At 41.4% G+C, this 24,022-nt stretch overlaps 2 protein-coding genes and 1 non-coding gene across 5 annotated transcripts in view; all 3 read right to left on the reverse strand.

Annotated features, from left to right (window-relative positions):
- Window positions 1-2,521: 2,521 nt before the first annotated feature.
- On the reverse strand, window positions 2,522-2,603 carry TRNAL-AAG (transfer RNA leucine (anticodon AAG)). Its single transcript has one exon. It is a non-coding gene; the product is annotated as a tRNA-Leu (tRNA).
- A 144-nt stretch (window positions 2,604-2,747) lies between these two features.
- Window positions 2,748-5,065, reverse strand: LOC136116832 (uncharacterized). The gene has a single exon (XM_065864143.2). The coding sequence runs from the start codon at window positions 5,063-5,065 to the stop codon at window positions 4,523-4,525; it is 543 nt and encodes a 180-aa protein (XP_065720215.2). The 3' UTR covers window positions 2,748-4,522.
- A 156-nt stretch (window positions 5,066-5,221) lies between these two features.
- The window catches only part of LOC108006161 (leucine-rich repeat neuronal protein 2), a 52,077-nt gene continuing 33,276 nt past the window's right edge, over window positions 5,222-24,022 (reverse strand). For 2 of the 3 annotated variants that reach the window (XM_065864141.2, XM_017069612.4), the window contains 2 exons: window positions 18,634-18,840; window positions 5,222-6,928 (listed from right to left, as the gene is read on the reverse strand). In XM_065864141.2, coding sequence (XP_065720213.2) covers window positions 5,222-6,808 — 1,587 coding nt within the window. In that variant the 5' untranslated portion in view covers window positions 6,809-6,928; window positions 18,634-18,840. The remainder of the gene's footprint in view (window positions 6,929-18,633; window positions 18,841-24,022) is intronic. The other variant, XM_065864140.2, reaches the window with a different exon arrangement.

Consider the following 24,022-nt stretch of genomic DNA (forward strand, 5'->3'; position numbering starts at 1 on the left):
AGACGATGGCATTATGTTGTTTCTGGGGGCTTTTGCCATCCTTTCCCGTTTTTCTATTCAAAATAAAGCGACCGCATCAACGAAATATGAAATAGCACCAAAATAATATTCAGTCTGTGTATGGAAATATGGAAAAAAAAATTAACATATAAATTAGCAAAGCAGACAAAATGTTTGGGGTGAAGGTTTCTGAGGGAGAGACTCCTTTTGTTTTGAAAACAATTTTCGTGGCATAAATTTACGGCCGGCAATTAAAAATATTTTGTAATTCTTCTTAGCTGAATGCGAAAAATAATAAAAAATAGAGGGAGAAACTTTAATTAAATTTGATACAATGTTTGAGATAATGGCATCAAGGAGGAGCTTCGAGGGGACATCCGATTTTATCGAGGACACTTTTGTTTTAGATTCAGGAATTTTTCTAAAATTCGTATTAACGCTTTTCTCAGTTTGATATCTTTTTCATTTAAGTTTTGCATTGCCATTTAAAAAATAATTTCACACAGTCAAAAAATTTTATTTATTTATTTTATTTTAACAAATTAATATATATAATATATTATATATATAATAGTATATAATACTAAAATGAATATTTATAATTTTGTTGTATTAGTGGTGATTTTTTTTTGCAGCTGCATAAATGTTAAATTTTTGACTTTTATTAAAGGATCTTTTTTCCTTAATATTTTTAAAAGGGTTAACTTTATTCTATCCGAAAACCATTACACTTTGATCCTCGTGCACCTTAATTTTAAAGCGATAACCGCACATCCTTGGCAACTTTCTGGCTTCCCGTTGTCCTTAACTCGGTATCCACATATTTACGGCCGCAACAATGTGCGCCTTGTGAAACAATTTATAACTTTTGCGCTTTTGCCTAATAAGTTGGCATGTTGTGGCCAATAAGTTGCGGCAACAGCAGCGGACATGCAGCGGAACTCGTTTCGAAACTAAATTACAAGTACGGCAGCAACAACAGCCGGCGGCAGCGGGATAGATGCTCTATTCCCGTCCTGCAACCACCCACTTTGGGCCCCCTTTCACCCACTTTCACCGCCCCCTCTTCGTCCTTGCACACCGATGCACATCTTGCCAACAAGTTGAGCGTGTTGTTGTTGCTGCCTTAACTACTGTTAATTCTTCTAATTGTGTGTACGTTGTTTGCGTGCGCTAATGTCGCATATGCACAAGCAGCAGCAACATCAGCAACATCAGCAACATCAGCCGGAGTCGTCCTGCGGCAGGAGGGGCATGCAACTGTGCAACTGTTTATGCCACTCTGCTTCTCCCGCTGGAACCTCTGGCGATGGCACCGTGAGAGGAGGCTGAAACCCTTTACCAAATAAGGTTCCAGTTCCTTACTAAGCAAATTTCAGATTTCATTTTATAAAAACCCGTTAAACCCTAAAACCCTATACCAAACAAGGTTACAGTTCCTTACTTATCAAATTCCAGATTTCATTTTAGAAAAACTGTATATTTACGGTTTTAAAAAGGTAATCATATTATTATATTACATCAAATTTAATTAATTTTTAGTCTTATATATTTAGAAAATTCCTTTAAATGCACAATAAGCCAAAACTAAATCTTAGATAAATAAATAAATCATACATTACCGTTTACAGACCTTCCCTATATTATAAATTGATCAAATGGAATCCTAATGTTCCTATATAAAACTCAATAAACAGACTACCTACAAGGTTTTTCAACTTTTAAAGTAAAGAAAAATGTATAAATGTATAAATATATCATATCAACGAAAAACTCATTTTAACTGTTAAATATTATATAATGGGGCTGTAAAAATACCGTATAAATACTAATATATGGATAATAGATAAAAAAGGAAAAAATATTTACTATCAACATAATACACAGTTAAGGAAAATGTCACAATATCATTATTGTTTCAATAGTTTCCCGGTGGTATAGAGTCTTAAACACAAATAGTGAACATTACATTATACTTATAATTTAATGTTCTTAAACACATTAAATTGTATTTGCAATATTTGCCATAATGAACTACAAAATAATTTAAATAAATCTAGTAGATACTATCATAGTTCGTGTCACTATCTGTTAGTTCCACCAGTTCGCTTCAGGTTGTTGCAGACTGTCGCATCTCTTGACAACTTGCATGGCAGCAGCAGGAGGGGTCGCACTGCCAAGGGCGTCGAAAGGGGGCTGTGGGGCCAGGGTGACCCTGTCGCTTATTAGCGCAAAACGCTGCACGTTGGGAGTGTGTGCTGGGGCATGAGTGCGTGAGTCCGTGTTTTTGTTATTGTTAAATGTAATTAAATTATGCAGATGAGTGCCATGCACTCCCTATGCAGCTTCAACTCTGCCGCCGCGGCATTAACCAAACTGCCATGGAAAAGTGTTTTTAGGTATTTGCATTTGACACCGACAAACACACTAGTTTTAGCCAAGTGCTCTGGCGTTCGAAATCGTTAGCAGATTGCTGAACAAGCTGCAAATGTTGGAAAATAAAAATAAAAAAAAGATCTGCTGGCAGCGGTGGGATTCGAACCCACGCCTCCGAGGAGACTGGTGCCTTAAACCAGCGCCTTAGACCGCTCGGCCACGCTACCTCTTATTTTAGTGCGTGAAAATTGCTATTCAAGAGCAAACAGCCTACCAAAATAATTTGTTTTTTAAAAACTATATAGAAAGAATTATATTTATGTATCTGAATCATCCCCCTAAAATTCAAAAATTTAAAACAACGTTACATATATTGTTAAGTTTGTTCTTTATTTGATTTTATCTTCTAGTTCTTGAACACTGTTGAATTTTCCATTTCTTCGCATTTGTATTTATCCATTACATTGAGAGAATTCCTTGCATGACTTCTTGATTTACTTCTTGTTTTAATGATACGATTAGACGCTGATCCACAAAATGTAGTTTCTTTTCGGCTACAATCTAGGTCTTGTTTATATTCTTATACCATTTCATCTGGCTTAGCTTGTTTAACTATGCTTGTCCCTTGTAATTTGCTTAAATTGTAGTTCAAATTGATTTAATTTATTTATAGTGGTTTTCTCGTATAACTAGATGAAAGTTCTGTTTCGTTATGAAATATGAATATGAAATTTGCGTTTGAATAAGTTTTCAATTACATATGGTAAACTTTGTTGTTCCTTTATTTTTTTTTTGTAGGTTACTTTTAACTCCCTTGTATTGGTTTTGCGATTTGTTCCATTAAATTGTTAAATATGTACAATCGATCAAACGGGTTGACGACTCGTTGCAGTGAAAAAGGAAAATCAAATCAAATGCTGAAACAAAAGTCTCCAGCCGAGGCTGGGGAAATGAAAAATGCAAAATGAAAACAACTTAAATTGTATGTTTTTTCGAGCATAGTTACTTTTTTTATTTACACGCATAATTCGTATATATAGATTTACTTTGTGTTTGTTTATGTTGCATAAATTGCTTATTCATATTTGTGAATGCGGCGTAGGTTCTACATGAATATTTCGGAGTTTTCAATAGGTTCAATAGCTATTTCCATTTTACACTGTGTAAACATCTTCTTTGTTTATTATTCCGATGAGTAGTTTATTCTTTACCGAGTCTATTAACTCTAAAAATCTGCTGCGTTCTATTTTTGTTTTTGCGTATTTATTTTTTCATTGTTTTTGGAATATTTTTGTGATAGCTTTAGGCTAAATACATACATAGTTTTAATGACTGGTGCTTAAGCGCATAGCTTATTTGTTATTTTATAAAGTAAAATTAACTGTTTGCTTGATTTTTTTTTGTATTGTTTTGAAGTTTTTGTTGATTTTTCTTGTCGCATTTATAGAGAAGCTTCTAATTATTTACAATAATTGAAATGCTTTTAAGCACAACTTAAGAATTAAGATCACTGTATGCAAATGAAATGGCCACTCGGCAGGTTGGTCGATTTTTGTTTTCTTTTTAGTTTTTGGCCAACCTACAGTGCCTGCCAAATTGTGCGCAAGATTTTCTTATATACACCTGCGTTTTTCCTGCGCTTTTCCTGGTCGACAACCTCTCGAACTAAATCCTAATTTATACAAAATGCTTTCGCTTGAATACACGTAACGTAGGAATATACAACTAGAGTATGAATATTCAGGCCTGTTTTGATTTTCCTCATGGATAGAATTAAGGGAAGTAAATATAAAATCACTAGGGTCTAGAAATCACTTTTAAATGTCATTTGAGGTGCCTGAAAGTATGCAGTGAATAACGGATAGTCAGATTTCCAAATCAAGTCCTTGTACTTTCAAGTTTAAAATATTTTATTGCATACTTTTAGACACCTTAAATATAATTAAAAGTGATTTTAAGACCCTAGTGATATTCTACTTCCGCCAACTCTGTCCAAAAATGATAGTCAAAGCCAACCCGATTAAATAAGATCTATCCTCCTCGACTTTCCTCTTTATCCCTTGTAGAAGTAATGCAGCTCGATATCCGGATCCGGCCTGGTTTTGATGATGGTGCGGCCTAGAGTGCCGCACGTTTTGGCCGAATATCAGTGGTACCGCCTCAGGCTTCCATTGTTGTTGCCCACTGTACCGCCAACTGCCACGCCCACTCCGCCGCCACCATGGTGATTGTTGTTGGACAGGGTGGAGACATTGTTGTTGTTATTGTTGAAGGATCTGCGTCCGGTGGTGTTGCCGTGGATCAGGGCCATGCCCACTCCGTTCCTCAGCGGCAGGGCGGGCGGTGGTGGAGTGGGCGTTGGACTGGGTGGCAAATCGTGATCCAGGGGCAGCGAGTAGTGTGAATTATTGTGGATATATCCCGGTTCCGACATCGCATCGCAGGGCTTGGCATAGACTCCGCCGTAGTGGTGGCCCTGGTTCTGGTTGTGGTTGAAGTGGTCCTGGGTGAGTCGAATGCCGTTGGCAAGGGGCTGGCTGTAGTGCGACAGGGTGCTCTCCTGCACCACCGGCGGTCGGTGGCGCGGCAGCGAGGTGGCATTCAGGGGCTTGCCCCCGTTGCAGGTCAACAGTCGCATGTCCTGCTGCGAGTGGTGCATCTTGGAGGTCGGCTGGCCGTTGTTGGTCATGTAGTGGATGTGGCTGAGCTGGGCGAAGGAGTTGGAGGCCTGGTCCACGGCACTGGGAACCTGCAGCTGCTGCACGGTCCCGCTGGCGGTGCTGGCAGCACCACCACCACTACCACCACCCCGACCCCGCAGCTGAGGCGGGGGTGGTGCTTCTAGCTATAGCTCGGTGACCGGAATGGGCCGACTGCTGCCGGCGAAGTAGGGATACCCACCCGCAGCCGGGTGGACTCCTCCGCTGCCGGGCGCTGGCCTGGACATGTACTCCTCATCCGAGAAGGTCTTCTGGTACTCCCGCTCCTTCCGGCCCAGCGCCGAGTGTCCCTTCAGCATCTCCCTTATCCTCCGGCGGCAGGTGTAGAGCACCAGGGCCAAAGTGGTTATCAAAGCGGCACAGGCCACCACCAGGATGCCGATGATGGCCTGCTTGCTCGCCGCTCCATGGGCGCAGCCCAGAAGGGGTTCGGCCAACTGGGCCAGGGGCAAATCCCTCAGAGCCGTCGGATAGGCACAGACAACGGGGGCAAACTGGCCACTCGAATTCCGACTGACCAGCAGATGACGCAGCCACAACAGTCTGCAATCACATTCGAACGGATTCTCCGACAGATCTAGGGTTTGAAGATCTGCCCAGGGCACTAGACCCTCATCCAGGCTGCTCAGTTGATTGGCCTTCAGCACCACCGTACTCAAGTGGGGCAAACCACCCAGAGCGATGGAGGATAGCTCGTTTAGCTGCTTGTTGCTGGAGAGGTTCAGGTGCTCCAAGTTGGTATTGCCCCCGAAGGCACCGCTCTCCACGCGCCTCAGCCTCTGGGCTCCCGTCAGCTCCAGGTGCCTCAGCTCCCGCAGACCCGCAAAGGCCCCCGAGGAGACGACCTCAAAGTCATTCTGACCAATGTTCAGCTGCTCCAGGCGACCCAATCTCTGAAGAGCTGCCGTGGGAATCGCGGGCAGGCGATTATCCGACAGATCCAGGAAGCGAAGGCCCTCCAGACCCTTTAGAGCCTCCGACGAGATGTTGTGGAGCCCAGCTCCGCGAAGATCCAGGCGGGTCAGTCCCTTGAGATCCTGAAAAGCTCCTCCCGGAATCGTCATAAAGGAGTTGGTGCCCAGGTAAAGTTCCGCCAGGGAATGCAGTGCCTGGAAGGTCAACGCTCCCGGCACAGTGGTCAGGGTATTATCATCCAGATAGAGAACCCTCAGGTTGTCCAGACCATCCAACGCATGTGGATCGATGTGACTGATGCGGTTCTGGCCAAGATTCAGCTCCGCCAGCTTGACCATGGGCGAGAAAGTGCGGTACTCCAGTTCGGCAATCAGGTTGCCCCTCAGATTCAAAACACTAATGGTGGACAGGCCCAGGAAGGTCTTGTTCGACACCTGGCCAATCTTGTTGTGGTCCAGGTGCAGCTCCTGCAATTTGGCGTGATACGAGAACGACCGCTCCGGTATGGTCAACATGTCGTTGAACGACAGATCCAGAAAGGTGAGCTGCGCATAGAACTGCATGGATGAGTCGATGGTCTTCAGCTTGTTGTTCTTGATCACCAGTCGCTGGATGGCGGGATTGAGGGCGATGGGCAGGACGTCCAGGGTGCCCTCGCCGCAGTTGACCATCAGGGTGTCGTCGTCGCACTCGCAGCCATTTGGGCAGTTGGCCAGTCCCTGGGCCCCCTGTAATGTGGCCAAAATCAGGCAGAGACCGAGGCTAAAGGCCTGGCCAAGATGAGGGGCCAACGACATGGTAATTGCTGTCTTCTGGCTTCTTGCACTCGTCGCTTCGTTTGCTGCTCTCCTTTTCCACGTTAACTACGTTCTGGCCAAGTTCGCCAATGGCTTTCCAGTCCAGACTCCGGCATTCGCCTGCAAGTAGAGGAATAAAGGGAGAGGGCTTTAAATTGATTTTCCATTAGAGTTCAAAATTGCTTGGCTTTTGGATTTCCATTGGATTTGGCAGCTGCAGTGCAATCGCATCGCATCGCCCCCGTCGGGAGTTAATCGGTAGTTTTGTGGATTACTCCCAGCCGTCTGTACTCCATACCCAGATACTCCCCCAATGGTGGGACTCCATTTGACTGTCGGGCAGTAAACAAATGAAGACAATTTAAATGGCCACGGCCTGGACATTAGGAACGGAATTAGCGACGGGCTAAAAGCAAATGGAAGTTGTTGCAAGTTTCACTTTAACAGTTGCCCGCCAGTCTGTTGCAGACCTAATGGTTGCCGGGCAGTTAACTGGAATCGGGTCGGAACTCTGGGGCTGGGCTATCGATTGGTCGGAAGCAGATTGGCCGGGACAAAGAAGTTTCCCCGGAAGTTCTTCATTAAATCTGTTTGTGGTACTTTGGGATTCGCTACCCTTAAATGTAGTCTGCTTTTAGATAACTACTTTTGACTCTGCTAATTGGCTTACGATATTATTATCTGGTTAGAAAAAATAAACACATAAGAATATATTCAGTATAACCATGGTAAATGTATAAAGTATAATTTTTCTTTCTTTAAAAATTATCTCAATTCGAAAAAGAGAGATTATAACTGGATTGAGGCTTTCCGAATTGGAAAAAAGATAGGAAAAAGCAAGATAGCGTTACTCCCCGTTTCTAGATAGAATTAATACTACATTTTATAATCAAATTTCTTTCATTAGATAGTAAAATACAGAGAGAAGTAAGTTTTGTTCATTCCTATATAACTAATTTTCAATCTGTTTAGTGGTTTTCGTTTTCATGAACTTATTGTTATCGGTTTTTCCTTGTTTTAAAAATAGGTGCTACCAATTTTAATAAAATTTTCAGGGGTTGTTACTCCGTTGCTTTTTAATTTACTCCCTCGAAAACCCTTTAATTATATATTTAAGTATAGAAGGTTGTCCCTCCCCAGCAGAACCTTACTTTGAAGACCCAACCCCAGAAACGCCCTCAAAGTCAGTTCTTCACCCCACCCAAGTCGGCACACATGTCAGACAATGGGCCAACCCCAACAACCCTTTGTGTCAACTGGCAGGTCCCCAAAGTCAGACCCCGAACTCAAGCCACCCCCGTTTAAGGGCAGCCCCCCATATAGATACCACTCCCCAATGGATCCCCGGACAGGCCAAAGATATGCCGCATAGTTGGGGCCAAACTTAAAAAACAACTTGCACTTTGTTTGCTTTGGGGACATTTATCAGCTTCGGGCTGAAAAGAGGTGGAGGGGCTGGGATCTGGGGACAACTGGCAAAACAAAACTTAATTTGGCGCGGCAACTGCGAGAAGTTCAAGGATGGGTCCCAGAAAAAAGGATATCGGCAATGGGCTCCCCAAACGGGCCATAAAATAAATAAAACAAAAGCGAAATTCTTTTTTCCTTTGTTGTTTTTTTTTAAGCGGGAAGGGGTGCAAAGACAAAGGATGTATCGTCCCCTTTTTCATATTTTTCAACTTTACGCAGTGTGGGCGTGGCTCGGGGCCCCCAAGGCGCTATGAAAATAATCATAGATGTGGGTCAGAACTTCAGAGCGGAGGAGAAGGATATAACTTCCAGCCTTTGAACGGCGAAACTCTCGCTTTTTATTATGTAAATATCACATAAACACCCGGGAGCAGCCATCATATGAAACAAGGCCGCAAAAAATGGCGCTCGTGGAGGGTCCTTCCCGGCTTTATCCCGGTCCCAGTTCCGACTCCTCATCATTATCATGCATATGCCATAAAGCAACTTGTTGAGGCAGGGACCTCCGCCTCGAAGAACAAACAACCGACAACATTTTCGGGCGAATAAAAACAAAAACTGAGAAGTTTTTCCTTTGTACCCCACACACAGCTGCTTGGAATGCATATGGGCGATGGAGGGTTGGGGAAAAAATCATATTTAAATTGCTAAAATCCTGTTAAATGGCCAACGCGATACCGCAGGCCTGGTTTTCAATGAGCCACGACCTGTCGAGGAGTTCAGAAGCTATCAGTTGGGTTAGGACTTGGGTGTTTTTCTGCCCCGAAGGCGATGATCTGAGGTGGAAAATGGGGAGGGAAACATTTAAGGACCCTCTCGATGGGTTACAGTCTTGAATTTCAAGTAAAAGCTCGATAAGACGGTATTTTATTGTCTCTGCTATTGCTTTTTTATTATGCTAATGGCAGGGCATAAAGAAGTATTTTTAAATGTTTTAAAGACACTAGGTTTGTTTAGATAGGGATACAGAATTTTGGTAATACTTATCTTTCAAAATACTAAACCTTTAGTGTATCATTAATTGTATTTGTATATTGTTTGTATTTGTATATTCTTATAATAATAATATTTTCATTTTTATACACTAATTCCGTTTACAATTTAATGGCAATGGTCTAACTAACCGTTTTAAATGGTCACTCGAAAGTTTTCCTCATTCTCTCTTGGACCTTTCACTCCCCATCCATTGAAAGTATGCTCTTAATATTTTATGGTCTGGCGTTGAGATTTTATTTGGTAGCCTTTGTTGCCGTTTTAGGACATTTTTATTTGGTTTGCTGCTGTTGCTGAACTCATCTCGGTCACCATGCCCCTCCCACGACCATGCCTTTTCGACCATTGTTGCAAAATGCCCGGCGGTTGAACTCTGTGCAGTGAAAAAAATGTCAAGTAATGGTTGTTAATTAGACATGAAAAGGGTTTCGCTTTTGTTGGTCATAATTATATGTCGCAATAGATTTTTTTCCACTCCCATTTACTTATAGGACTTACTTAGTTTATGATAGATAGGATATAATGTGATTTAAAATACACAGAAATATGATATAGTTTCAGGATATATAGTCATGGCTCTATAAATTTCATTGATTTTTCTTCGTGTGGCTGTGGGTCCAACAGCCTTGCGGCCATGGCCCAAAAAAGGGGGTTGGGTCAGTTAGAGGGGGTGTTGGGGTGGACAAACCTCTTTTTATTGTATCTGTCTGGTGCCGTTTTCTGTTCCGTCTTTTGTCGGTTTGGTATTTTTGGTCCCCGGATTTTGGTTTTGCCTTTGCTTTGGCCCAGCGCTATGACTTCCGCTCCACTTCCCCCGCCCACCGCACCACCACCCCCATTTTAACACTTTCTGTTGTTGCTTTTTGTTTAGTCTAGAGATTTTTTTGCTTTTTGAAAATTTGCCAACACACAAAAAAAGAATCATTTGCCACAACTTTTCTGTTGCAGTTGGTGGAAATTGCTAAATAAATGCATGTTTCTGATTTAATGGTAGACAAAAGGGGGAATAAGGGCCAGAGTTTGGCAAGTACAGTTTTCCCCTTTTATCTGCGGCGGGCAAAAAGTTTGACGGTGCTTAAAAATAGCATCGGAATCGACGGGTCCATAATGGTTTCCAGGTTTCAGCTGGCCTGGCCCAATTTCCTTCTTTTTTGTTCAGACCCGTTGCGCAGAGTAAAAAAAAACTTGCTCAACTCGAGCCATCAACGTCGGCAATAAACTTCAACTTTGCCTGTTTGCCAAATGTTTAATATTTCAAAGTAACGCCAGCCAATATCCTAAAACCTTAAACCAGAAACCCCTAGGCCCCCTTTCACCCCTTCCCAGGGCGTTATTTATATGACAATTTCGCTTGAGCGCGCGTTAAAATATCGCCGACAATATTTTATGCTCAATGCCTTGGCTCATGTTTTGCCAACAGCCCTCCAAAGTCCTGCCCCGCCCCCATCCGAATGCTATGATAAACTTGGCAAATTTATCCTGCTTTGTGCCATACGTCTTTTGGCACAGTTTCCGCTCAAGCCATGTACCGAGCTCCTCCTATTTGCACTATTTGCACAGTTTACAGTTTCAGTTTTTAGCTGCGACTTCTTCGACTTCGACTTGGGCGAGGAGATGGATATAGATACTTTTTGTGTGCATCTGCAAGATACTTTTTCCTGCCGGCGCGGGCAGACCAAATATTTGCCATCGCAGGGAGACAAAACAAAGACACGACAGCCTCACGCACAGCAAGTTCCAAATTGTAAGCGGTATTTGGGGCACCACCATGGAATGGGTGGTTCCATATTATCCACCACCCATCACCCTGCACCACCCACCACCCACTGAAGGCTAAAGCTGAAGGCTGTGTGCCAGTGAAAGTCGCCGCGGCAACAACCACTCGTCTGTGAAATAGAAAACGAAACAATAGGTGGGTGTATTTCCAGTATTTGGCGTAACAGCTTCCAGAGAGTGGCCGCCAGGGGGCGCTTGGCAATTGCGCATCGTCACACATGTTACTTCAATTTTCAGTAATGGTAATCGGGCACAAGTTTCAGAGACCCACTTCCATTCCCATATTCCCCCCTCCAATCAAATCGGCAATTGAAACGGGCTTGGGCTTGGATTTCGATTCGGAATTTGGCGCACGAATTGAACGCTTTCTGGTTCTCTCCTTCTGCAGCTGATTTGTGTTTATGAACCGCAAAAGCTACATGGATATGGAGTCTATGTGATTGGAGTGGGGCTCTATAATCAGTGCGGAGCAGCCAATTTCAGTGGGAGTCGCGGCGAAAGGAAATACGGCATCACTTTCGAATAATGAAGAGAACAGGGTGGAGCATGGGCTGGAAACCCCAAAGAAAGGTGACCTCAATTATTTTTAAAAACCCACAAAATATGTTAGGGAAACGCATTGTTGTGGTGTAGTAATATAACACCTTAACTAGGTAATTTTTCTAGCCCAGGTTTCAGGTGCCTCCATCTCAGAAGGTGGCTTACTTTTTTGGTGACCCCAATTTATAAATTGTTTTTAAATACATATGATGCTCTCTATCTATGGTTATTCCCCCAATATCTGGATAATCTAAGGATAGTAAAGATATTCATGTTTAAGTTGGATTTAAACAAGCTACTTTCTAAATTACCAAAAAATTTCTTGTGGTAACTCCACACCCATAGAGTCACTCCCCCACTTGGCATACCGAATGGTATCCATTGCAAGTTCAACACCCCGAAATGAGCGGTTAAAGAGGCGCCCCAGCGAGCTGGCTCATTTGTTGGTTCTGTTCTGGTTCGGCAATGGAGGAAAGGTCCCTCGCCGGTAATCTCCTCCAGCCACCGTAATATCCGCCAAACAACAGGAGCAATGCGGTGCTTCGGATTCAAAAAGTATTTTATGGCTCCCTTGAACATTGAGACTAGGCGACGGCGACAGCGATGAAGACCGCCGAGCTGGGGAAAACCGAGGATGACAAAGAGGATGATGACGACGACAAGCCAAGAATTTTGGCAAAGTTGGAACTACGACGATGCTTTTATGGCATAATTCCTAGCACCTCCTCCGCCAACCCCCAGACCCTACCCATTTCTGTTTGTTTTTACAGCCTGGCCAAAAAGTTGGCCCAAAGAGGCGGATAGCGAGAATTGGCACTGCAAGAAAGTAAAGAGTAATACCCAAAGCAGTCATAAAGTAAACCAAATATTTTACATATAAACGACCGCAAGCCGACGTCGTCGTGGAGGTTTTTTCCTCCTCGACTCCAGACGACGTCGCCATTTTAGCCATAATTTTCTAGCCATCTCTGCTCCGTGGCTTTTCTCCCTTGGCTTTCTGCCCAGAAAGCGGCGACAGCCGAAAGTAGGTAAAAAAGTTTCGCCCATCGACCTTGCCATCCAGCAGTGGCCCGCCCTTTTAGCACTTCCGCGTCTGGAAGTTTAAAGCCAAGACAAAGTTATATGTGGCAGACAATAAATCCCGAGCTATTGATCCTTGCTATATGTCTTAAACAAATTTATACGGCGAGCGGAAAACTAACCCATATATCCCGGACTTATTCAGGGATCTGGAGCAGAGTGGGGTGTGGCTTTTTTTTGATAAACGCGCATATGGCGCCATTACAGCATGTCGAACATAAACTTTGCCAGCAAATGCAGATGGCTAGGGCCCCGAAAAAGTGGGCTTTCGTTTCTAGGTTCCTGGTTCGGAATGTCGACCATTTAGCGTCGAGGGCTTTAAAATTAAGGCGCGATAGTGGAGGTTTTACTACAAACACGGCTTAGGCAAGTTGAGGCATAAATTCTATGAATAGAGAATGCAAATGGGCGGGGGAAGGCAGATTAGGGAAGGGTTTCGTCGAGATTGCCAGAAAATTGTGGCTTTAAAAAGGGTGTTAGAAATGGGGTAAATAAAAGAAGTGCGCAAGAGGAGGGTTTGAGATTGGGAAGACAGTTGGCAGATGGCTGATGAGTTTTTAAAATAGAATTCATAAAAGTTATCTGTTTGCATTTATGAATCTTTCCAAATACCAAATCAACTTTCTTTAATATTTTAATCCAATATAAACTTCTAGTTTGCTATTTATTTTTAAGAGCATTTTATTCTTGAAAACTTTAAAGTTTTATTTTGGTTATGTCTCTAACGTTTGACAACAAGAAATATTTTCTTAGACTCAAAGTCCAAGAGGTAAGTTAATAGATCTCACTCCACCTCCGCCACTGTAACCCCATTGCCTTTCTTACTTTGTGTACTCAGGACTTAAAGCCTTAAGTGAGCCTCGTAACTCTACACCCGAGATCCTTTGGGTCGAACTCCCATTTCAAGGGCCGAAAAGTTTGCCGAGCTCTAAGCCAAAGCAAATTAAATTGCCATTGCCCAAGCAAATGATTTTTTCTGCTACCGCTCCTTATTCTTTTCTTCCTTAGATGGGATTAAGTTTGCCAACTTTCGCCATCATTTCTGGTGCCGCTTATCGACAAAAGTCAGCAAACAGATCGGATTTGTATTTAAATTAAGCATTAAATAGTAAAAAGGTAAAGGGCGCGAAAACGAGCCATCTTGATGGAACCGAAAAACTGTCTGCAATTGAGAAGAATTTAAGGTACATTTAAAGAAAGCTTAGAAGACAGAGTTAATTTTTCAATCAATAATTGCTAAATTTAGTGGTATAAAAATATTGGTAATGAAAAGAAATTTAGGATAATACGAGTTATATTTTAAAGATTGTTTTTATTCAATTTAATGAAGTAGAGATATATTTAAAAAACATTGGAATGTTTATAGGAAAAATCTTAGAGAGGTTATAGATTTTTTTTATAATCTTAAGTATACTTCTAACAAGGTGTTATTTTGATTTTTAAATCTAAATGAAATCTTAATTATACTCGTAAAATGACCCAATTTTTAGGGTAGGTAATATTTTCAGAAAATTGTGAAATTTTGTAGATTTTCTTTGTGTGTTTGAGATTGGGGATAACAGTTTGGAGGGACAGCATTAGAGCCAACAACGGCATTTGCTGACAGGCATTAGGAGAGGACTCTTCGCGACAATGCCTCCCCCTCTTCAGCCCCTTTGTTGCTGACTCAACAAGCAGGTGGGTGGTGGGTGGTGGGTGGTGGTTCGTCCGTTAGGTGGCGCCATTGGGCGGTGGGCGGTGGGTGGTGTTTGGTGCATACCTGCAGCTGGACTTAGTGGCCTGGACAGCAGCGCTTCCGCTTCCATGTCGTGGGCCATAAATCTTTCGCAAAATCGCGGCCAGGCGCAAAGTGCACCACAAAATGGTGAAAATTGCACGGCAAGGATATAACAAAAGGGAAAGGAAATGGGGGGGGAAGACAGAGACAGCCAGGGCAGGAGAAAGAGAAAGGTAGTGAGACAAGGATCTAAGCGGGCAGCTTACACTGCTCCACTCGGTTTGGGGTTAACTGGGGTTCAGGCTGGTCTCAGTTTCGTTTGGGTTTAGTTGGATGTGCGTAAATTTAGTGCCCTGGAAATTTAGTTTCACAGTTGCGGTGATTTACTTGGCCGGTGCTGTCTGGTCTAGAAAATGGGACAGTGGGGCAAAGGTAATGGTACGGTCAATACAATGCCTTTTGAAGCACTACTTCATAGCATATGGAATTCACTGACTGATTGCTCTTCTTAAGCTCCAAGATAATCAAAATGAACTCCTTTGCAATGATAGATTATAGATTCAACTATTTTGATTCAAAAGCATCTAACTTTAAGTCAAAAAGCAACCATATTTAAGTTGTTTATGATCTTATATTGAGAACCTTTTTGACAAAACTAGATTTTAAGAACCAATTTAACTTAATTCAGGTACATTGAGAACATTTTGATCTCAAAAAATGTGGTTATATTTTTAAGAACATTATAAACTGAGATGAGAGAGTCGGTATTCTCTCAATTTCTTTCTTCACCATAAAACGAAAATGTAAGATAAGAGTTAAGAAAATGGCAATGTCCGAATTTTCCACCCCGTTTTCTTCATTTTCCATTCCACGGTGCATTTAAAATGTTCCATATTGTTTGCATTTGCTTTTAAATTTCCACGCTCAACATTGTACAACGATAAAGTACAAAAAAGTATAAAATAAGTCTGAACTTTTTGCCTACTGCCGCTGCCTCTGCTTTTCCCCTGCCAGCGTTTCGTTCCCCGCTGAATTTTACATGAGGCAAGGCCGTTGGGGAGGGGGTCCCGGTGGGCGGTGGGCGAAAAGGGGGGTCAGCGTCACATGTGTGCAGAGTTCTACGTGGCTGAAAACCAAGGTAAAGGGGGCGGTGAAAGGGAAAGGGGCAGAGTGGTTTTTTGCTTTAAGCAGCGCCATTGTTTATGCCCCGAGCTCAAAGCGGGGGGGGAGCCGAAAGGAGATAAAGACATAGTAAGAAAAACATTTTTATTAATTTAAAACGTGTACTAAAGTTGACAAAAAATATTTATTTGTTTATCAAATTTAAGTGAACTTTACTAAATGGTATATAACAAGTTTTCTTATATACCTTAACATACAAAAGGTGAAATCATCGCTAATAAATGATTTAATATTACCATTTCTAGGAGTTACAAGCTTTGAAACAAATTGTATGAAACTTTCGGGTTTTCCTTTTTGAAAATATTGAAAAATTATACATGGAAATACCTATTTAAAGTCTTAAACCAAATGTATCCCCCTTTCTTTCAGTGCACGAATTGCGAGAGCTAACCAGACTCATTTAAAGAGAGACCCCGAGACATGAGTTAAGTGCGATGGCGAAATTTATGCGAAGAATGCAGCAGCAATATGTGCAACGGCAGCAGCAGCAACACTGCAACAGCAGCAACCCAGCAGCAACACTGCAACAGCAGCAGCAACACGGCAGCAACATCAAGTGAACCACATGGTCGGCAAGCATTTTTCTTCGTCCTGTTTGTTTTTGGCATCCCGTGCTGGTTGGCAGCACCCAAAAAAGGACCAACAAGGCAGCAGGACGATATTTTCCCTCATTTTTTCCTGGCCGTTGAATAATGTTTAACGTGTGTGTGTATGCTGGAGACAGGAAAAGTATTTGCGAGTGAAAAGTCTGCAGTTGCCTGTGTGATGTGTGAATAAGTAAGCTTTGTAAGAAGTTTTTCATTTCCCGCTTTTTCCTCTTTGTCCGCCGCTCATCTCTCATTCGCCACCGCTTTCCCATTCTCGGCAATTTTTCAGTTTCCCCCATTGTTCCAAAGGGAAAAGTGATGGGGAAAGGGGCACGGTGGCTGGCATACGGAAACTTAATAAGATTTTAATTGAAGCGCAAGAATTTAATTAATTTAATTATGAATACATAAGCCGAAGACGGCCAGAGGAATGATATATGTGAGTAATGAAAGACGCAGAGCGCAAAAATGCTTGCCACTGAGGAATGCAATAAAATGGCAGATTTGATTTAATCATTAGACATTTTTAAGAAAAACCCAAAGGGGTGGATTTGTTTGGAAAACTTTATCCTTGAAAGATGTTCCCCCAAGTAAATATTTCGGGTTATTAAGAAGTGTACAAATTGTATCTCCTTAAGTGTAAAGTGGGATAATCGCTTTAAATATGATACATTCAGTTAAAGTTTCAAAGTTTCATATTTCAAAACATTTATTTTCAAGTTTTGCTTTCAATATTGCATTATAAACTTATTTTCTCCATAACTACTTATCGCATTTTTAGTATTATCGCTATTGTAAGCACTTGGCACAAAAGTCACGTTCTGAAACGGTTTTGTCAGCTAAATACTTTGAGTGCGTTTCAGGCGCTGTTTTAACCGCGTTGCCATGGCCCAGTATATTTTTTTGGCGCGTTTCAGCTTTCAATACAAAAAATAAATCAACTTCCGCATTCTGAATGCAATAAGCGAGTGCGAGTGCATTGGCCTGAGCCAAAGAATTGCGTGACAATTATGTTGCACATGCCAGAGTGTCTACTGTTGTCTAGTTAGAGCAGCAAACCCGTCATTCCTTGACTTAATTAAAACCAGACTTTTCGCCGGACGGCGAGTCATTAATTTAATTACTGCTTTTAATTAAATGCGTACGAAATGCCGTCCTCAAAGGCAACTTCAGCTGCATAAATCAATTGATTTGGCTCGCATGTCTTCGATATCGTCGTCATTGAGCTTGATTCATTCATTTGAACACTTGTACATCTGTTCGCCCATGTTCGTTTATCAATTATTGCTTTTCGGGAGGGGTTTGGGGAGATCGACAGCGTTTTCCCCAGCACAGTTGACCGACTTTGAGTTATTGTTGTTGCCCAGCTTGTTTGTTTGATTTTCATTAAGTCTAGCCCCTTTGCAGTTTTCAGATCGCGCTGCAAGTTGCCAGTTGCCAGTTGCCAGTTGCAAGTTGCTGCTGGCAGTTGCTAGTTGCTAGTTGCCGGTTGCTGTTGCAATTACTTGCGTCATTAAACCGGCGACCATTCAGCCCCGAGTTCTCGGGTTCTTGGGTTCGGGCTCGAGTTCTCCCCGGGTCATTCCCCTGATCCCTTGGGTGATTTATATTACTTTGCCAAGTTTTCAGAGTCGCCAAAGATTTTCAATTGAGTTGCCCGCTCTGTTTTGCCAACATTAACAACTTGCAATTAGTGTGCATATGTTGTTGCTGCTGTCGACTTAAAGTTGCTCTGGTTAACCCCAAAAAGGCACGTAGGTTGCGGAGTCAAAGTCCTCTTGGTTAGGGAAAAGCTTGGAAAAGTTGTATTTGATTGCTTTGAAGAGGAAAACAAATACTACTGGTGGGTTTCATTTGAAATTAATCAGGGAAAGGGGTTTTAAAGAAATATACTCATTTAAGTTTTGTAAGATGTGTTCTATTTCGTAAATGCAGTGGCTAAAAAAGATGAAATGGTTTCTAGTAAAACTAATACCTAAAAAAATAATAATTAAAAAAAAATAATTTCATTTTCATTAAATTTAACAATTAATTGCTTTCCACCTTTTAATTAATGGAAAATAGAATGATTTATTATTGCAGACAATTAAAATAAAAAACATAGGTAATCGCCCAGTATTAACTGATAAGCAGCGTTAACATATAAAATCCTAACCGTAATCCTCAAATATCCATGCAGTTGCTAATAAAATAATACCTGAATCCGAAACCAAAAAGTAGCCAACGAATCGAAAAAATCGCAGTGGCGACAAAAACCGCGTGACTGCAATCCCGTCAGACAGCGCGTTTAAAACCGCAATGCGACAGCAGGGGCGTAGAGGGGGCTGGAAAATGGCCAGGGGGGCCTAAGGATTGACAGCGAACTGTCCCCAATTAATTGTTGTATTTAGCAGAAAACGAAATGGATTAAGTGACAACATCAATGCGAATTAAAATTATTGTCGCCGGTGTTGTAATGCAATCAGTATCGATTTGATTACCTTTAATTGACTTTTCAGCACCGTTGAATCAGCGACAGTGACGTCGGCAGAGGCAGCGTCATCAGCATTTAACACTTTTTGCCGCTGCTCATTAACAATTCAAACTGTGTGCTTTTGACCCACTCCGCCGGCTGGCTTAATTTATTTTATTAAATTCAATTCCAATGCCGGAACTTGCTGTCAAACATATTGTTGATGGAGGGCCGCCTGCAACGAGAATAATGTGCAAAAAACCATAAATTATTTAATCCAGCTGCAGCATCGTAAATTGTTAATAATATGGCAAAGAGGTTTGTGTGTCGGCAATTTATGATTTGCTTAAAATATTCATTTTAATGTATTCCGAGTGGAATCGCTCTGGGGACAGTCGACTTTTTTCTATAATATCCATATTTTTTCCAACCCACTTTTTCTCTTACTTTACTGGCAATTTTGAGTTTAATTTTAATTTCAATTATTTATTTATGTTAATGCCTTAATAGTTCCATTGAACAATGATATGCATTTTCCATATTTCCCGAAACACTTGATTCCATTTAATAGCATGCATTAATTAGATTTTTTCGACCTTGTCGCCCATCCGATTTCGCCTAGATAAACTCTAGATAATTATTTAATATTCAATTACTCAAATAGCAATTTTGCATTTGAATAAGTTCCCCCTGGCCGTAAAAAAGAGTTTAACAAATTGTCTGGGCTTAATTAATAAATTGTTTGCCGTGCAATTTGGCTGTGCAACTGTGTTCGCCTCTGAAATATTTCCGCAATTTAATATGCTGCAAAAGGAGCCACTGAGGTGAGGCAGCAAAAAGCAAATGTGAGTCTGAGCCGCAGCAGAAAAATATATCTGAAAATGTGGAAAAGCGTAGTGGGGAAAATGCAAAATGCCGGGCCTCGTCTATTGCCACTGGGAACTGTCCCTTGTCTGGGTCCCTTGGCCCCGGAATTCCCCCGAACCCCGAACCCCGAACCCCCAACTCCTAGCTCCCAACTCCCGATCCTTTTCTCCTGGCCCCAGAATGTGCCGTGTCCCTTGTCTTTTGGGCTGCTGGCTCCATACATGGCAAGTGTTGTAAGTATGTGCTTAAATACGCATTTATTCATACAAATATGGCCAGAAGGCGTCTGCGGCAACCGCAGAAAGCATCAGCAGTTGGAGTAGCAGCCGGCAAAACAATAAAAGCAAGTTGTGAATGCTTAACTAAAAGGGAAATAAACGAATAGGGAATGTCCTGTTAATACTATATGCATACTAAAAAGAATATATTTATAGGATCCCTTTAAATATTTCCTATAAAGTTAAATATCATTTTAGGTAGAGTGGGTATTACCAAATAGTGTTCAAGTGGGTCATATGTTTATCTTTGTATATTGTATAAGAACCCCTTAAATATTTCCTATGACGTTAAATATAATTTTAAGTATAATGTGTACAAAAATAATAGTTAGGTAAGAATCCCTTTAATATTATCTATAAAATTAAATATAATTTTGGTTAGAATGGTTATTTTAAAATAATGTTCAAGTGGGTTACATGTTTATATTTGTATAATGTATAAGAACCCTGTAAATTTTTTCTAAAAAGTTAAATATAATTTTATATAGAATGGGTATTTTAAAATAAAGTTCAAGTGTGCACTTAATCCATTCGATTTAAGTATTAGTTCCATGATTTTCTGGGGGCTAGTATTGCTACACTATAATGCAAGAAATTAAGAAATTCAAGCAGTGGTCACCAACAGAAGCAGTGCAGTCGGCCCGCGGGATAGGAAGTGCCTCTGCTGCCGCTCTGCTGACGTTCTGTCCACACACTACGCTATTTAGGGCACCCAAAACTGCTCTAAACTTAAGGAAAATGGTATTATTTATATCTTGGCTTCCAAATTCCCGACTTATCATCATACCCTTTAATACCCTGTGGTCACTCTGTAAGGCAAAACGCAGAGCGAACGAATTTCCATGTCGTCGTCGTTGTCGTTGTCGTGGTTGTTGCTCGTTAGTTGCGCATCTGATTTGCCCGCCGAGGAAAGAGCCATGGAGCGGGGGCGGGGCTACGGGGGTTACGAGTACTGGGGCCACAGGATGCGGACCCAACGCCGGACCCCCGGATGGTTGCCCCGCGGGCTCCTTGGCCACGCGAACATGGCGCAAATGTGACAAATATGGTCATGAAGTGTGCAAGTGACAAGTCCAACATACTTACAAATTTTCATGAGGACCCACAAAACCCGCTGGCTGATGGCAAGAGCGGAATTCCTCTGCGTTTTCAAATATATGTTAATGATGCTGAGGTAGGAGGAGAAGGAGGGGGTCGGCAAGGGACTGGGGCGCACAATGATTTCCAGTTTTTCTTCTCGGCATTTTCCCTGTTTAGTTGGCCAAACGTATTTCCTGTCTTTCCGCCGCTTACCCAACACCTCTTCAACTGTTTTTATTTTAACGATTTTCCCCCGTTTCTTTTGCAGCCTTTGTTCGGCAAATAAAAAACTGATTTGAATATGTGCAAACTAATGCCGCCGTTGATGAGCTGGCGCTTTTTTTCGCCAGCTCGCTTCGCAAATTAAATTTCAATTTCAATTTTCAACGGAAGCGGTTGGAACAGAGATTTCTTTCTTCCATTCTTCGGGTCTAATGTGATTTAGATAGGTTTGGGTTTTTAATTGGCGAGTATCAACAGAGAAAGGTGAACGATGTTTCTCAATTGACATGGAAATTTGGAGAATGGCTTTTGGCCATTGATTACGGAAAATTTTTAAAAGGTTTTTTGTTCAGTGCCTAAGCTTCCCATACAATTAAATTCCCTTTCCCACAATGATTAATCGATTGACTTGTCGCAATCCTTAATAATCCCAGCAGGAAATGCGTGTCTCAGTTCCAAACGAGATCTTCTCGAAAGGGTAAGAATAAACGGCTAGAAAATCAGTCATCTCGCTGCATCCTCATGGCATATGTCCATTTTCCAGCCTCGGACAGGAAATGACAACGAGCTGACTGAGCAAACAAGAAATCAAACAACTTGCGAGGCAGCAAAAACAAGGAGCAACACCAGCCAAGATTTCCAGCCATGGTCAACAGCAATCAACGTTGCATGCCACATGAAATGGGCTCCTAAAATCAGACGGCCAAGTTTTCCGATCCGAAAACTCATTTAAAATAGGTGCGCGTGGAGCAAATGGGGGATTTTAAAGTACTTTCCTACAGAGAGAATAAACGGGAACGAGACTTTAATTAAGTGGCATTAATACATATATATGGCTTTCATGATTTCCTTAAAACGACTGTATAATTAATATTAATTATCTATTTTAAGACCACTGAAAATATTACAGTCTGTAAAATTAATTTTATATTTTATGCATGCCATTTTTCAGCCGCAAGCTGAAAAGTAACACTTAGTATTTAAGATATTTTTGGATCAGAATCAAAATATGACAGAATTTGTGTATATTTTAAATATTTTTTTCTTTGTGTACCCACGCACTTAGTTTGTCTCCCCTCGTTGAAACTCTAAACAACAAAATCCGTCACGAAAATTACATAATTACCTGCAATAAATTGTAATTACGGACTTCGGTAACATTTTGCTTAGATAAACGCTTTTTCATGTCGCTGTCTGGGGCTCTGTTTATTTTTGTTTTCGACGTTGTCTTTGTTTTGGTCTCTTTACCATTTCGGTTTCATTTTGCCCATTACGACGACATTGACTTTGCTCCGTCCGCTGGCATAAATTAGACTAAGCAATTACAACAACAGACAGACAGAAAGACTGAGGTGACAATGTCCATTGGGCGGGACTAGGGGAGCTGCACGTTTTTGGATCCACAAAATAGCTCTCTACATGTTATCCAACATCCCCAGGCGCCACAGTCATTTATACTGATTTGTGGGTGGTCAGAGAATTGGATTTGGTAAGCGAGTATGATTCTATGCCTCAAGTACTCAGTAGAATAAATCTGTGTAAATTTATAATTTAATTTCCACGGGAGTGTCCTCGAAGTCGGGGCTCAGACAGTACTAACCCCATTTCATCTGGAGCGACTTTGGAATCCAATGGAATCAGAGCCTCGATGAATCATGCATTGGATCGAATGCCAAATAATACCACTAGGCCACTGGAGAGTGGCTGGGGAAAATATATATTTGACAAATTGAGCTGGAATCGATAAATAATAATTGAAGGCGAGTGTGCAGAGGCCCGAAAATGATTGCAGATTGAAGAGATACTATTGGGGGACGAAAGCCAGAGAGGTAGACACTCTGTCTCGGCTTGCCCATAAAAGCAATTTCAATAAATAAACAAATTGGGTCAATGCAACCGGCAGTCCAGAGAGCAAAAACACTAGCACACAAATCGAACGACAGAAAAAATGTGCGAAAAATATTTGAGGATGACCGAATTAGCTTATTTCGGGCCTCATTAGGATGACCCATAGAAACACCCACCCACTTTGCTCTCATTTATTATGAGCATATAATGTCAGCTGTTGAAAAAGTCATTTGGTCAGCTATTTCGGGGAAATTATGCACCCAAAAAAGAGTTGACCGTAAACTAGTTTCTGGCTCTCTGACCAGCTGCATATTAAAGTTGTTCAAGCACCAGATTTGCATATTTTAACAAAAACATGCAGACGAAAAATGTGGAGTAATCAACTTTGAACTATATAAATTTACGCTACACACCAATCTATTTCATTGGGAGCTCACAAATAAAATCACGAACGTAATTTAAAATGCAAAATCAATGGGAAATAAATGCGCATAACGTTTAGCGTAATTACGGATCGGCAGCCAATGCAAATCCTCCAAATGAATCCATGTAAACATGCATCTATAGACAGGGGAATGTTTCCCTTGATAAGCGGGCAAAGTGAATTTTTTTTATAAATTTATGGCTAATGTTAATTGGGTGCTGATGTCGGTGCGAAGCGATGACATAATGATCTGCCTTTATATAAAGACAGACAATTTAATCTCTATACATTTCTGGTTTCACCTATCGCAGATTCCTCAGAAATCATGCATATTCTTTAGCTTCCTCGATTAACAATGATTAATTTTAGTGTTGGACTTTATTTTCAGGTGATAAACAACATTGCTAATTTGCATGGTGGCCTTTTATTTCAACCCGATTTTGCATATATTTCAAATTAAATATTTTGCGAATGGATTGGCAAAAGTTGGAAGACGGATAACCATTTTTCAATGGATTATATATTTGTTTTGCCAAAAAATCATTTCTTATACAAATATGAGGTGTTGCTGCAGAACATGGCTCTATTTTTATGCAAGTCACATGTGATTTAGGCTAATTATACTAAGTTCCAAATGAGTTGGGCTTATCAGCGGATTTCCATTTCCTCCGAGCGTTTTTTGCCACAGATACAATCTT

Source organism: Drosophila suzukii, chromosome 3 (genome assembly GCF_043229965.1).
Source record: "Drosophila suzukii chromosome 3, CBGP_Dsuzu_IsoJpt1.0, whole genome shotgun sequence".
Lineage (NCBI taxonomy): Eukaryota > Metazoa > Arthropoda > Insecta > Diptera > Drosophilidae > Drosophila > Drosophila suzukii.

Bases quoted from the DNA above. Each gene is read 5' to 3' on its own strand.
- LOC136116832 (XM_065864143.2), bottom strand. From the start codon at position 5,065: ATGACCAACAACGGCCAGCCGACCTCCAAGATGCACCACTCGCAGCAG.